This window comes from Cryptotermes secundus, unplaced genomic scaffold (genome assembly GCF_002891405.2).
Source record: "Cryptotermes secundus unplaced genomic scaffold, Csec_1.0 scaffold387, whole genome shotgun sequence".
Classification (NCBI taxonomy): domain Eukaryota; kingdom Metazoa; phylum Arthropoda; class Insecta; order Blattodea; family Kalotermitidae; genus Cryptotermes; species Cryptotermes secundus.
Genome location: NW_019741979.1, coordinates 145,466 through 163,589, shown reverse-complemented (window position 1 = coordinate 163,589; position 18,124 = coordinate 145,466). Strand labels below are relative to the sequence as shown.

The 18,124-nt window shown below is 43.8% G+C and overlaps 1 protein-coding gene across 4 annotated transcripts in view; it reads left to right on the top strand.

Annotated features, from left to right (window-relative positions):
• LOC111872900 (ral guanine nucleotide dissociation stimulator-like 1) overlaps positions 1-18,124 on the top strand; it is a 131,442-nt gene that overhangs the window by 37,200 nt on the left and 76,118 nt on the right. For 2 of the 4 annotated variants that reach the window (XM_023867165.2, XM_023867164.2), the window contains exon 1: positions 13,128-14,552. The exons of the other annotated variants lie outside the window; for them this stretch is intronic. In XM_023867165.2, the coding sequence (XP_023722933.1) occupies positions 14,340-14,552 (213 nt within the window). In that variant the 5' untranslated portion in view covers positions 13,128-14,339. Of the gene's footprint in view, positions 1-13,127; positions 14,553-18,124 lie in introns of those variants that run through there. 4 annotated transcript variants of the gene reach the window in all.

Sequence of the window (18,124 nt, the reverse complement as noted above, 5' to 3'; positions counted from 1 at the left end):
TCCCCCTTTTTATGGTTGCTCGTCTCGAGCAGCTCCATGATAAGGCGCGAGCCGGTCGAGGTGTACGACCAACATCCTCGACCTAGGGGTCTTCTGGATTCGGTAAACCAACATGTCACAATACGTTTCGTTTAAACACATTTTATTCAAACTAACTAGTTTCATGGGTATCCCAAACTCTATTAGAATATTGTACAATACTTCCCTCCTAACTGAATCATAGGCTTTCTTGAAGTCTATGAATAGCTGATGTACTGTCTCATCGTACTCCCATTTTTTCTCCAATATCTGACGAATGCAAAAGATCTGATCTGTAGTTGATCTGTTACGTCGAAACCCACACTGATGATCCCAATAATTTCATCTATATATGGACTTAACCTTGAAAGAAGAATATTGGACAAAGTTTTATATGAAGCTGATAGCAGTGATATCCCCGGATAATTACTGCAGTCAGTTTTATGACCCTTCTTGTGAACTGGTACAATAATAGACTCCTTCCACTGATTAGGAGATTTTTCCTTATGCCAAATAGAAGTAATTAGATTATGGATCTTTTTTTTTTCCTTGGTACTACAGCCCCAGTGGGCCTAGGACTACCTGCATGAACTTCTCCGTTCATTTCGGTTTTTCTAGATCTTACACAGTATGTAGGACTCCTTTGACAGGGGATCAGCTCGTCGCAAGGCCTTTACGTGTACATCAACACAGAAAAACGCACTCACACAAACTAAACATCCATGCCCTGAGTGGGATTCGAACCCACGATCCCGGTTTCCAAGCGAGCGAAGACAGTACATGCCTTAGACCGCTCGGCTACCGTGACCGGCCGATTATGGATCTTAGAACGTAATATTTCGCCTCCTGCTTGAATAAGTTCTGCCGGAGTTTGATCACTACCTGGCCATTTATACTGTTTCAATTTTGCAATAGCACTTTCAGTCTCAAAAGGGCTAGGATCAGGTATTAACGGCTCAGCTGTATATATTTCTGTCTGCTTAACAGCACTGACCCTATGTACATTCAGTAACTGAGAGAAGTAATTCCTTCACCTATTCAAAATGTTGTGGGAATCTGCAAGCAGATCACCATTCTCATCCTTCACTAAGTTACTGCTAGGTTGGTAACCCCTCTTAAAGTTATTTATTCCTCTATACAGGTCTCTCATGTTCTTGTTCTTACTGTTCATTGCAAGCTCATCAATTTTGTCTTTAAGATATTCCCTCTTTTTGTTCCTGAAATACTTGCTGGTTTCATGTCCTATACTGTTCAGACTACTGCCGTTTATTTTGCTTGGATCCTGTAACCATTGCAATTTAGCATACTTTCTTAGATCTAATAATTTTGAGCATCCTTCATCGAACCATGACTTATGCTTCTTCGGTTAATAATAACCTAGACTCTCTTTGGCAGACATTTTTATATTCTCTCTAATAGTTTCCCAAGTTTTATTAACATCCACCTCAGTGTCCAAGTTTTCCAAAGCCGTGAACCTATTTCAGATTTCAACACGATACTGCTCTTTACCCTTTGCCTCATTTCATTTCTTGAGATTGAAGCTCTCCATATGAACTCTGTGTGTTGTTTGTTTGCTCACTGCCAAACTTTCCCTAACCTTTGACATCAGGTACTTGTAAGTATCACAATCTGCTGTCCTGAATGATCGGACATCAAGTATACTTGAGTGCCGTCTTCTATCTATCAAAATATGGTTTATTTGATTGTGTATCTTCCCATTAGGAGATGTCCAAGTAAATTTATAGATGTTACGATGTGGGAACATTGTACTTTTGACAGTAAGATTTTTTGATGTGGCAAAGTTTACAACTCTGACTCCATTATCATTACTAGTTTCATGCAAACTCTCATTCCCAATCGTTGGTTTGAAAATGTCTTACCTCCCTACTTTGGCATTGAACTCTCCTAACAAAATTTTCATAAGGTACTTCGGGAATTTAACAAATACATGTTCTAGTTCTTCATAGAATCTATCCGTAGTTAGTTATTGGAGAGGGTGGGTTTCCCCTGCACTTAGACCAGTATTGGTCCATTGTGCTTCCCTCTATGATATTCTCCCCGTCTCTATACCATACCGATATTGGTGCGTGCCATCAGTCCCGACCGAGCAAGCCAGTTCGGCCTCTACTGGCTTGGCGGTATCTATAATGCTTCCCCCATCTATCAGAGGCGTTAGAGACTACTGTTGGGCGGGAAATGTTCTTGAATTTGGCTCAGTGATCTTCTTTGGAGATATGAGGTTCTTTTACGTGCCGTAAAGCTACGACACGGGACCCACGGCTTAAAGTCCCTCCCGGAGGACTTGTTCCCTGAATTTTTCCGCCCTTAAAAATTCCACGACCTCCGCCGGGTTTGAACCCGCGTACCACGAGTCATGAGGTGGGAACGTTACTTCTAGACTACGGAGGCCGCTTTAGAATCTATCCTTAGTTTTAGCCATGTTAAACATTAGATTTCTCGAATCATTCGATATATCGTTGCTGCTATCGATAGAATTTTGCTGCGGTACTTGGGAATAGGATGTTCAAAAACGAACATGGCGATTGCGTTTCGTCATTCTAGTTCTGATCCGTGACCTCTGATGACGTCAGTATTTGTGGTGAGGCATGAAGCCTTGCAGCTGTAACGTCACGACGTGTGACGTGCGTCACGGAAGTGATTTTATGCTTGTGGTAAACACGTCATGTGGACGACGATAGCACAGCAAGCCCTCACGTGACACAGTTCTCGTAAATTTAGCTTTTTTTCGTGTGCTTTTTACACCCAGTACAGTCGTGTCCATTCTGTTTGCATATTTCGTTCCCGAAACTTCTGACGAATTTGAATGAAATTTGGCATGTTGATAGGATGGGTTACAGATCTACCTCGAATATTGTTGCAACATGTGGCAAAAGAAAGCGAGGACGTACAGAATACTCGACTTTTTGCAGATTTGATCAGCGTAGAACGTATGCGCTTTCGGTTGAATGTGTCAGCTCTTGCAACCAGTAGACATATTTATGAATTTTGCAGCAGACTTGTGAAGCGTAAAACTGTACAGACGGAAGAGTCCTTAGTTTGTGAGAACGAGAAAAGAGGCACCTACGAAAATATGGAAGCCCCAGCAAAGGTAAAGTTGTCCCTGTGATCAACGAATTTTAAGCACTACGCCATGAAGGCATATATGGGGGAGTGGATGTATAGATCCACATTTTTCTGACCTCTGTACTAGGTGGAGGTGAATGGTCAGCTTCACGGCCCGGCCGCTTTATCCCCGGGGAAAGAATCCTCAGTACTTATTGGATAGGAGGTTTGGTGAACCCCAGAGCCGGTCTGGATGATTTGGAGAAGAGAAAATTCTTGACCCTACTGGGACTCGAACTCCGACCCCTCAATCATCCAGCCCAGCCAGTCGCTATACCGACTGCGCTACCCCGGCTCTTCTTTTAAGAGACGATAAACGGATCAGGTCAGAGGCTCTACTCCTTTATGCTTCTTTGTTTACTTAACTGAGCATAATCAGTTACAGTGGTTTATAGCGTTCGTTGGGAGTAAGTGGTGAACTGGAAAGGATTGTAAGATTTGAGGCTTTCACGGCGGTGACTATGAAGAAAGCAGTCTTCTNACCACATATACACGGTGCCAAATCCCAGAAGACTGCTTTCTGGAAAGGATTTGTCTGAAAGGGGTCTGAAGAACCATTACAGTGTATTATGTTAAGGAAGCCACGGGAAATCTTGATCGGAATAGTCTCCATCCGGGCTGAAATACTAACAAAGCAGGAGAGCCTGCCAACCTTTGCGCCGTGACAGTAATGACGATTGATGTGAAGAGTCCACAGGTTAGGAACTCCAGATTTAAATAGGAACCGGTAATTGTCTCCATTAGCTTGAACTGTGGCATATGGACACATCGTCTGCCGCTGCATTGACCTAACAACAAGGCGTCATATTGATCGGGCTGGTATTTATAGGAAATGGAAGGAAGTGTGGGGTAGCTTAATGAAGAGTGCGTTCAGCAGCACATGCCAGGCGAGAACTGCTACTGTCTGTCTCATTAAATTACACAGATGGATCACGAAATAGGCTTCCTTCTGCTCCCCGTCTCTAACCGCACATCCGAATGGATTGAGTTGACCGTCTGTAGGAGAACTAATTTTGTCTTCAGATTCAACTTTGCAACTGTAATCAACACTGTCTTAATTTAAAATTATGGTGATTGGGGGATGCTAGTGAGTGGATTGGTCTAGAAGTAAACACATAGAAAACTAAGTATATGGCGATGTTTCTTCACCAGAATCAAGGGAAAAAGCCTAGCTTAAAGATGGCTAATAGAGTCTTTAAATATGTGGCGCAGTTAAGATATTTTGGAACGACAGTAACACAATAATTTGATTCAGTAGAAACTTAGGAGATTGAATTCGGGTAATGCTTCCTACCGTTAAGTCCAGAACCTTTTGTCTTCCTGTCTATTGTTTTAAAAAGTGAAAATTAGAACATGTCACCTGTAAATTGACGATAGACGGAGTTTGGACTGGTAATCGGATTAATTGCACACTTTTTCAGATCAACTCCTTACGTAGCTTTGGCACGGACCCAACAGAAAACACCCCTGCCAAGCGTTAGTCCATTGTTGCGTGAATACGTTGCTTATCGATGGCTTTGGTATTGTGTGTTACACAGTCGTTGCCTAGCATTGGCGGTATCTCTGGCTCCCCAATTCTTGCTTTGAGCAAAAATGCCACATTTCTCCCTCCTTATGACTGCTCGTCCTGACTAGCCTATCATTGTGTCACCATCTCTTTTCCGGAGGCTGTGTTGTGACGTCAATGATCTTCCTGGCTGAATTTAGCCCTGAGCCTCGCTGGAGCCGGCAGTTCCTCTTCCAGTTTCGTCGGCGTCCAGCGTTCCTTCCTCATGGGTCGGTTCTCGCGTTGCCGCTGTCCAACGTCTCCTGCCGCTCCCTCCTTAGGGCCTCGCGTCCCGAGCTCCGTTGATTCCTTGAGGATGCGCCAACTTACGCATGCTTTCATGGCCGGCGGCCGCTTCCCATCGAGTCATGTTTCTTCCTTGGGGTTTGGACCGGCGCTTCCGCTTCTACTTGATTGGCGGCCCTGGAACCCGTCCCTACGAGGCTACCCCCATATGTACAGATCCTTTGGGACCAACCGCCGCGACTCGGCCACACCTAGCCACTGCTACATCGCTGTCTCCCCTCGCAGCTGGGTGTGATCGAGGTCGTGCTTCGGGACGCTGCAAAAACACCTCACCTCTGCGCATTTGTAGCACAAGGCGCTTCAGTTCTACGGACGCATTGTGGGCGCGCAAGACGTTGAAAGCCAAAACGAATTCGTCGGTGATATCTGCAACTAATTCTCAAGTAGTCAGCGGGCGCTACCCCAGAGTCAGTGTCACTAAAGCTTCCTTCAGGATGGAGAGGGTCTCTCCTGGTGCCACCTGCAGAATAAACTTTGGCGATTGCACCCTCTCCGGTAGTCCTGCTGAGCGACCGTTACCGGTGCGCCTGTGTCGATGGTCACGAGACACATTTTCTCCCCTATTCGTATTTCGGCGCATAGACGGTCGTGATTATCTGTGTCCACGTGGTGTACATAACTATGGGCAAGGCCGACCCTTCTTTCTGTCCCGATTACGGTCGATCTTCTGTGCTACTGTACCCGGTCCCCAGCTGACGTAATCCTACTGGAACTTCAGCTTTGCGCAAAGGACTGCCGGTTTTTTGCCTCTGTCGTTACTTCTTTATGGCTGTCGTTCGTTTCCTAGCATCGATCGTCTCGTGTCCGGCGTCAGTCGTCGTGCTCCGGTTCGCGAGGGGAGTTTCTGCGAAGGTGGCTAGTGCTTCCGCAACTCCAGCATGTAACCCGACGGTCGACTCTTCCTTACGTTGGGCTTCTCCCGAAGGTTATACTCGTTGGCTGCCGGGCCATGTGAGACGTTCCGGTTGTTAAATCAACTACTTTCAGCTCGATGTCCTCATTGAGGGCATCGCTGAATGTTTTCCTGTGTGGCAGGAGTAGATGTAATTTCTTTCTCTCTTACCCCGTCGGCGAATGCCAAAGCAGCTGCCCTACTAATTTTTTGTTCGGCTGAGCCGACATAGGTGCAGTGAGCCAAGTGGTCTATGAGGGTAGCAAGTTACTGCATACATTCCCCGTCTTTGTGGTTCCTTCTCAGCTGGGCGTGGAATGCTTCCATCGGCTGATCACCGTAGCGATTCTCGAGCGCAGCACTAACCTCTTCGTACCTCGCCCCGATGGAGACGCTATGTAGAATGTGTGCAGCGGGTTCATTCAAGGCGGCGATGAGATGTGCGGCCATGTCATCGGATCTCCAGCCGTTATGTTCCGCCACGGTCTCGTCGGAACACAGCCCATGAAGTGAAGCCGTCGAATTTAGGGGTCTGCGCCACGCCTGCACCGGTGCCCGTTCTCTGGCAGACCCGCTCTCGGCCCTGTATTCAGCGGTATGATATTTGCTCAACATGAGGGCGTCCCGGGCTTCGGCCTCTTCCAGTTGCATTCTCAATTCGTGGCTCCTCAAGAAGGGTTCAGCTCAATGCAGTTAGTGAATTGGGGTTGAAAAATGCTCAAGACACCCTGTCATTATCAGCAACATTCTGCACTTCATCATTACAAACGAGATTGTGGCGACTGAGTCGTGGCTATGTAGTCTTTGAGTGTACCGAGCGAACGAGGGCAAAAGAGCTTATATGATCACGTGTTCATTTTATAGGGTTTAAGCTCTGAACCGCATAAAATTGTAACTTGCACGGTATCTCTTTGACATGTTAATGATGTGACGTCGCAGTGCCCACTTCGGTCCTCTGGCAAGTTGGAGATTAATGTTCCTAACAATAATAATAAAACATTCACACGCACAACCGTTGCTAACAGTTGCAGTTATCGTCAGTGCAGTAATGTATCTTCATTAGGATATGTGTGAAATACAGCTGTTCAGTCATGATACTTCGCAAATTATACGCGAGGTTTGAGGTTATCTCAGCGGTTTCTGTGAATATTACCGTGGGATCTGGTAGAACGTTATCAGCGATTTAGATGAATGCGTTGCTTCCATCTTCAGGATAGAAAAGTAGAAGTGTAGTTTTAAATTTGGGTTGATGTGTATATGTAAATGTTGATGTAGATTAAACGTTACTTGCAGATCTGTTGCCTTTTTAAGCTACTGATTAATTTCCGGTTTCCTTCCTTAAGTTTTTTTTTTTCGAATTCATTTTGTGGTCTTAACTTCCACGTTTTCCATTTGATGCCCACTTTATCCATCTGTTTACTCCATTCTTTCCATATCTCAATACGTTTAACTTGACATTTTTGTGTATATGATTTCTTCGAGCAGTATTTTATGTCCATTCTTTAAACATTCGTGTGTCATTTATCAGCCTTTTCCATTTATTCAGTCATAAGGCCTTAAAACATTCAGTTTTTCTGACTACGTTCTCAGTAGTATAATGTTTAATGTTGTGCCACATGCCTTGTTTGTTTTCAGGCGAATTAATTAATCTCTTTTCATATATCTTTCACTTAATCTTTATGGCTAAACTATCTATACCTTATGACTTCCATTCTTCCATTTACTTAAATCTCTTAAATATGTTTATTGTTTACTCTCCTTTTATGGTCTGTCCTTTTCCCATGATTTTATCCTCAAACCTCCATTAACCAGTTGCACTGCTGAGCGGTTCTGAAGTGGGAAACATTATATGGTAAAGGCAAAGGTAAAGTTGTCCTGTGTTTAACTAATTAAGCACTACGCCATGAATGCGTATATAGGAGTGAATGTATAGCTCCACATTTTCTTGACCTCGGCACTAATTGGAGGTGAGTTATCAGCTTCAGGCCCCAGCCGCTTTACCCCTGGGGAAGAAATGGTACGCATTGGATAGGAGGCTAGGTGGGCCCCAGAACAGATCTAGACAACATGGAGATGTGAAAATTCTTGACCCTACCGGGACTTGCACTCCGACACCTCTGTCTTCCCGCCCGTAGCCAGTCGCTATACCGACTACGCTGTATCGGTTCGTATCTGTCAAAAAATGATTTGTAGCGTACCTGAAGCTCAGAAGCTCAAATTGAACTTATAATTGTTACTCACAAATGACTAGTCGTGTGGAAAATTAGTGGAGAACGCAGAATGTACATAATATTTACAGCTTTTCTATGATTTTTTCGATATAGTGAATATTGGAAGTATAGTGAAAGGATCTCTAAGGAGAACTTATGTGTGGTTACTCAATGTTTGTGCTTTGTAGCAATAAAGTTATGTTCGCAATAAATGAACATCAAACGTAGTAAGATATGAAAGCTCTAAAATAACGCATCGCATTCAAAATGGAATACTTTTTCCAGTTTTGTTTACGTCACGTCCGTCTTCATTTTGTCTGGCACTAAGGGAAGGAAGTATCCAGCGGTGTGGCCTTCCTGTTTCAAATATTTGCGTTTATAAAAACAGTATTAAACCAGAACTCTCTACCCAGTACCCACAACTGTGCGAATCATTCCCACTTCTTTGATTCGCAACATTGTTTTATTGCTTTGTCTCTTGACGACATATCGAACTCGCCCGCCGTTTTGTCCAGTTGTATCTTGAGTGAGTAAGGACATGCGGAAGAAAACTGCGGCGATCTGTTTCCAGATATTAGCGTTGCCTTCCAGCCGATGGTTTGTGCAAATCTACGAAAATCCACACTTTCATCCGGATTTGAAGCTTCCAAAATTGATATTGTGCTTTATTTCTTTGGGTATCCTTTGTTTGTGTTGAAATTTATATTATAACCGTTTAATATCATACCTGACCCGGTGCCGATTTTCATATAAACTAAACAATATAAAGGTTAGAGCCACGCAGTCTGAGAGACCTCTTATTAGCGAGAATAAAAATTTTGAAATCCACATGGAATTTGTGAACTGGTGTGCACCTGTCAGTATTTCCAGTAGCACGGAATACTCTGTTCTGCAGGCGCTGGAATTTCAAACGGTGAGCGTCCGCCGCATGCTCACAGGTGGGACGGGCGTAAGTCATAGCAGACCTAATCAGGACTTTGTAAAGCGTATGTTTAATGCTTGTACTTAAACGCCCACTTTTTAATAGAGAACAGGTCCTTACATATGTGCACAAGACCTTGGCTACAGTTCTTTCGATATGGTGTCCCCNTAATGCTTGTACTTAAACGCCCACTTTTTAATAGAGAACAGGTCCTCACATATGGGCACAAGGCCATCCTCCTGTCAAAGGCGACATCAAGATACCCTACATTATTTACAAAGGGAATGTTTCGGCCGTTTAATTGTAGTATGTCGTCAGGAACTCTTAAGTCTTCTGGAGAAATACATTGTCTGAGTTTTCCCTTCATTGATTTTTATGTTCCAGCGCTCACACCACGAATTCATTGCAATGAGGCCGCTAAAAAAACGAAATTAACAACCATGGGGAGTTGTTGCGCTGACCACGCGACAAACTACATATCCGCTGAAGGTGGCACTAAGTTCGCCGACAATCGGCGGTCGCTTGGTCGGTGTAGTTCGCTTGCGGACTAAAACCACGGAGTTTCATTTTTTTAGGCCGCGCTGCAGGTTACACAGAACACGGTGTTCGTGCTTCTCTGTCACGTAAATACAGGTATCATCCAAGAACAGAGCAAAATGAGTTCCAGGTGCCGCGGGGACATCATTTATACATATACTGTACAATATTGGGGCAAGGACGTAACCTCGAAGAATCGCTGCCGCCATTTTTCTTGGCGTAGGAAATTCGCCTTCTACCAAGACTTTAAATTGTCTTTCATTGAGGAAAGAAGCAATTGGTTTAATGAGACTTGTCGATAATTCTAATTCCGACAATTTATATAGTAGCCAAAGTTCCATGTTGCGTCGAAGGCTTTCTCGATATCCAGTAGCACAGTAGCCGTCGACATACTCGTATCGGTGTTGAAAATTCAGGGCGATGTGATCCGCCAGCTTCATACATTGAAGCGTCGGACTGTGACATGCTTGAAAGCCAAATTGACTTATATTTAGCAAGTGCGTTTTTGGATTGTTCTTAAAATCTGCTTTTCAAATAGTTTGGCCTTAGTGGACAAGAGGCTGATCGGACATAAATTTGGGGAAAATTTGGAGTCTGCCGGGTTTCGGCAGAGTTATGATTTTTGCTTCATTCCAAAGTGCCCTGAAGTAACCAAACCGAAGACAGTGATTGAATATATGAGTCAAATGCGCAAGAAATCTTCTTGGAAGATGCCGGAGACGTTCATTTGGAATGCCATCAAAACCACAGGCCTTTCCTAATTCCAAGTGTTGTATATTTCTCTGAGACGTCACAAGGTCGGAAATAAAAGGTGATGTCTTCATCGAAGGTAGTTGAACTACTATTCCTCGTTAAGGAACCCCGGCACTGTTCGCACAGAAAACGTCTCTTCCATTATTGCATGTTCTCTCGTTGCCGGAGAACATCTCCACATAGCTCTTCCCTAGCAACAGCTGTTGTACTGTCGCCTGTTTAAGTAGCTGTTACTTAGCAACGTGAAAGTATGTACAATTGCGAATAGGATAAACATTATTCGAGCGGGATTCGATAATACGAGTAGAACCAGTGTCGACGGGACTTAGCACACTAACTTACTTACTCATGGAGCTGAGCCCTTCTGGAAGAGCCGCCAATTCTACAGCTACTCAAGAATTTGCCAGCATTTTAAGGAACCCGAAGGTTCATTACCGTGTTCACAAGAGCCCTCCACTGTTCCATATCCTCAGCCAGATCTATCCAGTCCATACCATCCCATCCTATCTCTCTAAGATCCATTCTAATATTGTCCACCCACCTACTCCTTGGTCTTCCCTGTGGTCTCTTTCCTTCTGGCTTTCCAACCAATATCCTATACGCATTCCTCGTCTCCCCCATGCTTGCTATATGACCTGCCCACCTCATCCTCCTTGACTTGATCATTCTAATTACAATTGGAGAAGAGTGTAAGTTATGAAGCTCCTCATTAAGCAGTTTTCTCCAACCTACCTAACACACTAACTGTCGAACTAAATCTGTTTTTATTATTAGACTAACGTGCCTGTGCAGAAAAATCTGTCCTGCACTGTTTTTGTTGGTAGCGTAATTTACCTACACTCGGTATTTATCGGTTCTTGGACACACAAACGTCATTTTTGTGACCTTCGGAACACGGTTCATCAAGAATTCCACATCCGTGGAGGATGGAACGTCTCCAAGTGGCACAAATGTAAATCTCTTCAGAACGTGTGTGTGATATTTATTTGTTTGGCACCTTGTACCACAAAAATGAAATAGGAAGACACCAGTTGCTTTTGAAAATATCTGACGGAACGAAGCGGTTCATGTAGGCTTAATTACCATTTTTTCTGCTAAGCACCGTTTAGAAGAAACCGTTTTTGTGAGACCCGTCTGCATAACTTTCGAAAGAAAAATTAAAGCATTCCCGGGGCTTGTCCCTCTAAGAGGAATATATTTTATATTATGACATTCGCTGAAAGTCGAGGTACGTCGCTAGGTAAGGGCACAATAAGCAGTGACGCAGCAATGGAACACGCCACGCAACCAATGGAAGTACCGCTGGGGACGGTGTTTTATATGCGGTCCGTACTGATAGCTACTTTATGTATCGGTAGAGGAATTGTGGGAAGCGATGTTCTCTGTGGGTCCGTGCAGAGGCTGTATCTGGAAAATCGAAAAACAAGCCCGTCAGTATAGAGAGGCGTGTAGTCTGCAGTTAGCAACTTCGGAGGTCATCCCAGAAAGTCGCACCGTGGTGGAGGAGCCCCTATTGTTGTAAGTCGTTACGTAACAGCGCCGTAGGCGAGAGCCGCCGAGGACCGGAGCAGTGGAGCACGGAACCTGAGGGATCTGCGGCGTTGGAAGCCGTTACAAGACAACCATTGAAGACCCAGCATACCGAGAAGACAGTGCGTGCTGTAGTGAACTGCAGTGTGTGAATTAGCGACAGCGCTAGTTACTTGTAAGTCCGGTTACCAATCCAAACCCCATTTATAGTCATTCTAACTCGTGATAGTGTTTGCCGTTTTCTCCTGCGATGTGCTATTTGAGAGAAAGCATGGGATGGACAGTTAGACGGTCCGATGTTTGTTTTTTATGTGTTGATTTTTAATTGGGAATATTTAAATTATTAGCATCCCAGTATTTGTAGGACCTGAAGACTGTATAATAGGACAATAGTATTATGAGTTCTTGCCGGAGCTGCAGTTATAAGTTACGGTTTTGATGACAGGGGCTCGAACCCGGCAAAGAAAGATATTTCCCTTTCTTCCACTTGAAGATGGGGGTTGGGGCCTGTCCAGCCGCCTTCATAATGGTACTGGGATCTTCTATCTCATACCAGCAATTGGCTGGAGCGGGAAGCTGACCGCCATCTAGTGTCGAGGTTAGATATGCCTTCATTCCGCCATATCTCTTCATGGCGTGGTGCTTCGTAATAGAATCGGGGATTAACGTATTGGCCCGAATTCAAGGCGATTTTTTTTTTTAATCCTGCTTTTGATAAAAGAGATGTCTCATTATTTTCATGTCCTTAAGAGTAAATATGAAGAAAACGATTTCTAATTGCTGATTATAACGATATATGTAAAAATACCTGGAATTATATTTAAGGTATTACATTTTGAGTTTATTTTGTCTCAATAATATAGCTTTTACTTTTTGCATACAACCCTCAGGACTAAGTGATATATTTAGTTTTGTAAAAAAAGAAACTTCCCCCATGATTTTCTCATCCGAAAAAGAAAGGGGGTGGGAGGTTGCCTTGTGCGCGTGTTTTTTGCCCTTTACATCGTCGGGACATGCGTAAGTTGCATTGCATAAGTGGGCCGATTTAATCTTTGATATGAATGAACTCAGTAGGCTGAAAGGTATGAAGTCGTGTATCTGTCTGAATTAAAAAAGTGGATTGTGGTGATATTCTGAGCACGCGGGATGAGGATACCCCTACGAACAGTTCGTCGTTGTATACAGAGTTTGTGCGCACATCCTTGCGCAACTCCCACCATACCCTGCATTGAAACACGACTTATCTGTGCCGATTCTGTATAGTCTCGATACAGACATCATCGTTAAATAACCTCCAACCATCCAACCAGACAGTCAACCTGCCAACCGAACAACAAACCAGCGACTTTTTTCGGGCGTGTGTGAATGACAAAGGCTGTTCTTTTAGTGGTGGGGAATCTCAGAATGAACTGATAACATTGTTGGTGACGTCATAGTGTTCGTGCGCATTCGTGCTGATAATTTAAGATCACGAAGTCCTTGAGTGTAGGCAGGCTCTGCGCGAGGCTGGCAGATTCGTTCCGAGTTCCGACGCGATGGCGACGGCTAAGGATCGAAGCTCGCATCACGTGCCAGTAATCCCGGTGGTGACTAGTGCTATAATTACACAGTTTGTTTCCAGTGCGTAGCTCACGCCTTTTGTTTAGAAAGTGACGAAATCCGCTGTAGAGCAGCGAGATGTAACGTCCACACTAAATAAATTCTTAATTGTTTATTTGCACCATACATAAATAGTAGTGATTGTAAGTCACCATGTGTCGTGATTGTTAAAAATGAGTGCGGGTAGTTTACGCATGTTTGTCGGTTGTGGATCGCTCGGAGTTGTGAAGGTGAAAGGTACAAAATTTTATATATCACTCAGTTAAATAGTGTTGTGATACATGCCAATTTAATCGTGGGAGCTGTGAAGACAAAGGTTGTAAACATAACGGATGACAGATACCTATAAATTATTCTGTTGTTATTTGCTGTGTACGAACCATAAAGGAGTTAGCTGTCACTGTGTTGTGCTGGTGGAAAATGTGATATTCTTTCATATGTTGCGGAGTAAAAGAATTTTTCGGATCTAATTTGTCGAAATGGAATGATAAACGCGAACAGATTTTAATTTGGTTTAAGCGATTAGCCATGGAACTTAAGAGGCAGTTCCTACTTGTTTATCATTGAGTCCAAAACTTATGAAATTTATCCTTACAAAATAGGCCTGTCCCATATTGAGGGTTTCACCGAGAATCAGAACTCTTTTCACTGCGAATTATAACTTGCTGGTAAGTGGTTTCTGATACTAGCGGATTACTCGTGCAGTAAGTTTTTAGGTTACTTATCGGGGAGGGAAAATATGGACTCGAGTTTTTGTCACGGGTCTCTTAGAGAGTTATCATAAGACTGACAAGTGATTGGGTGGTGTTCCACGGTCTGTGCCGCTGAAGATGCAGAGAGACCGGCGTCTCGCAAAATCCACAGAGACCCCCTCGTTGTTCTGAGTGACTATCAAGGGGCTCGATGTTGTGGCCCGGTGCTGTGTGGCAACCGGACGTACATCGCGGCGTTGTGACGACGCTGGGCGAACGTGCTAGAATTGTGACGTCCCGGCAACGCAATGGCGAGGACCACGGCAGGTTCCGCGACTTACTGTTTCCCTGCCCGTGCACGGGTTCCCGTCACATTGGAGTCAATTTCAGCAAGCAGCGGCCCAAGACACAGTGGTATGTCAAGGTAGGATATAGTCGCCACCGCGACGGTAAGGTGGCGTATGTGTTGGATAAGTATTTATCGCCCTTCATTGTGTGTCCACTGTGCAAAGCATCAAAGGAAGTATATTGTACCTTTATAATACGGCGACCGATTATACATTTTACTCTCAAAATGTTTGACGCTAGTGGCCATCATGTGTCTGTAATTTTATTATTAAAACATATTCTTCTCATAATTTCTCGAACCGATGAAACTAAATTTAGTGAAGAAAACAGTCTTCTGGGATGTGGTGCCGTGTAGATATTGTGTTAACCGACGTTTCGGAGGAACACATCTCCATCTTTAGTGTAGAAGGAAAGAAATCCGCGAGCGAACCAGCGTGAGCAGGTGCTAACAGTCTGTGGCGCCGTGTAGATATTGTGTTAACCGACGTTTCGGAGGAACACATCTCCATCTTTAGTGTAGAAGGAAAGAAATCCGCGAGCGAACCAGCGTGAGCAGGTGCTAACAGTCTGTGGCGCCGTGTAGATATTGTGTTAACCGACGTTCCTCAGAAACGTCGGTTAACACAATATCTACACTTAACCAGAAGACTGCTTTCTTCATAGTCACCGCCGTGTAAACTTCAAATTTTACATAAATTCAGTGAAGAATTTCATATGTTGGTTTTGTCTAATATACACAGTTTTCATTTATTTTGTACATCTGTTTAATCGAAGAGGCGAAATTTGAATATTAATTTCTGTGAGACCGTTTTCTGTAGGTGACAGCGAGGTTGCTGAAGATGCCCAGAACCACGGCTGCCATATATAAGTTGTTTCCACAAAATTAAGTAGACATGTTTGCAGAATGGTGAATAGCTGTATGTTATGTCGTGATGATATGAATCATCACAGCCGGGAAAACCTCAGCTCCTTGTCTGTCTCTCGCTCCATGTGAGGAAATTGTGTCTACATTGTTTACCGAGGGATGTCTAGTTGTACTGGCAAAATGAAGTCATTCTTTTTCAAGTATGTGGAAAAGTATTTCTTCAGCAAGCCCGAATGCAGTGACAAGTTGATGCACTTTGAAGTACACAGTGTTATAATCCAGAAACTAGAAATCTTCAGATTAGCCTATTGCTTATAAAGTATTTTGTCAAAATATTGTGATAGATGTTTGTCACTAATGGAATGATTTTATTAGTAAGGAATTTCGCCATAAAAATACGAAAAGTTTGTGAAGTTTTTGGGCCCTACGTTATAAGACTTCTTATTCGAAAAGGCCTGTGGCATGTACTCGTGCTGTATAAGCTGGCTCAGTGTGCTGTCTAATTATATAATAAATAAGGAACTATGGACAGAAGTTCGACCCTGATAGAATTGTAAGCTTAAATAAAAAAAACGGCCTTTCCGCAAACACAGTTAGATGTGGAATTTCAGTGTCTTATCAAGGATTCTTTTTCATATATGTAAACTGAACAGTTATACTTAAGCTTCATGTAAAACTTCATGTTTGTTGGCTGTATACTGAATCGAACCGTACCAAAGTTAAAGTCGCGCAACTCATGCTAGTATAGACACACGAAGATCTGGTCGAACCGAAATCCGTTGCGTATTTTCGGAAATAGACGTGCATGCGGATGGACAGACGTGATCTCCACATTATGCGTTCAGCTGTTGCACTTCCTGGAAATAGCGCTTTGACGAATAAGGAGACGTATAGTAGCACAATAGGCCCTCTCTGTCTGATACCAGCGATGGAAGTAACCATTTCTGGGCCAAATGGCGTATTGTCTGTCACTCTCCATTTTATAAAACGAAGAAACAAAACGTTGACTAAATTTACAGAATTACCCTAATAACGAATTGTGGTGTGTTGGCATGTTGCATAGACCGCCTCTGTGGTTTAGTGGTCGTGTTCCTGGCTACAGATCCAGAGGTCCTGGTTCGATTCCCGGCGCTACCAGATTTTTTCGGAGAAGTATTGGGTCTGGAACGGGGTCCACTCAACCTCCTGATGATAATTGAGGAGCTATTTCAAGGAAGTGACGGCTCCGGTCTAGAAAACCGAAATTTACGGCCGTGGGGATTCGTTGCGCTGACCACGCGACATCCTCTATCCGCAAAAGTTGGCACTAAACTTAGCCGACAAGCAGCGGTCGCTCGGTCAGTATGGACTGAAATCACGGAGTTTGTTTTTGTTTTGTTTTTTTGGCATGTTGCATAAATTTAAGTTATGCGCTTGGTCACAAACGAGCAAACAGTCTTTCGTGTATGGTCTCTGTTCTTTGAGTACTAATAATATTTTGATGTGAATATGTGAAGTCTAGTGTACTGCTCTCCCTTTTTCCTTATCACATGACTCGCAAATGCACACATCGACTCATGTTTGCGTATAGAGTGTAAATAAATACACGTGGTAGATAGATGGGTTCAATTTGATCATATTTTGTTAATACATCCCTGTCCTGAAACGCTTCGTTTTGGCACTAAGGGCTACAGAAGTTTCCGGTAGGATGCATAAGTTTTAGGAGTTGTTATCGCTGTTTTACGTTATAAAAGTTGCTCAAAATGGCGGCCTCCGACTTCATTCCATGTTCTGCACCACCTGGCCATGTTATGCTGAACTCTTTGAAAGATTCCCAGTATTTCCCGGGTGGTTCTAGTTGCTATTGCAATTGTAGCCACAAGATCATGTCGTGTCTCCACTGGAGTCTCGTACACCAGACTTTGCATATACTCCCAGAGAAAGAAATCCAAAGGAGTCAAGTCAGGGGAGCGAGAGGGCCAGGTTATTGGGCCTCCACGTCCAATCCCGCTGCTGCCAAAGGATTCATCCAAATACTCACGGACGACATTAGTGCAGTGTGCCGGTTCACCATCATGCTGGAACCACATTTCACGACGGAGTTCCAGAGCCACCAATTCCAGCAGCTCGGGTAAGGTCTCTTGGAGAAATGTTAGGTAAATGTCACCAGTAAGCCACAGAGGTAAGGGGTAAAGGGCGTCATCCTTCACATGTCAGAGGCCCTAGCGCGTAAACAAAGCGTTTCTGGACACGGGTGTATTAACAAAATATGATCAGATTGAACCAATCTATCTACCAGAGAGCGTTGTAACATATATTTATTTACACTCTGTATATGAAGAACAGCGTAGCCTGAGAAGAGCGTTTGTATTGTAACGTGTCGGCAAACCAGAGGAGTAACTTCTACGGAAACGCTAGAATGGACCGTTACATAGGAAGTAACAATAGCGTCACTGTAATCCCAACAGTGAGCCGTGGTACCGAGAACATAGAATCTCCACGGCTACGACAGATACGCGTAGCGTTCCCACAGAGACAACGCAATAACAATGGGACAACGCAATAACAATGGGTCATTGCGTAGGGAACGCGGAACCAACAATGCAACGTCTCCACCGCTATAACAGAGGGTTCGTTACCTAGCAGCTGCCAAGGTTATAAAAGCCCAGCTTCGACGAGAAGTCTTCAGTTTAGGAACATCCGTCGCAGAAGACAGTTGAGGTGTCACAGTGAATAGTTACGGTACTCGTGATTGTGTAAGCGTGAAGAACGAACAATAAAGGTTCTACAGAATTTGATACGGC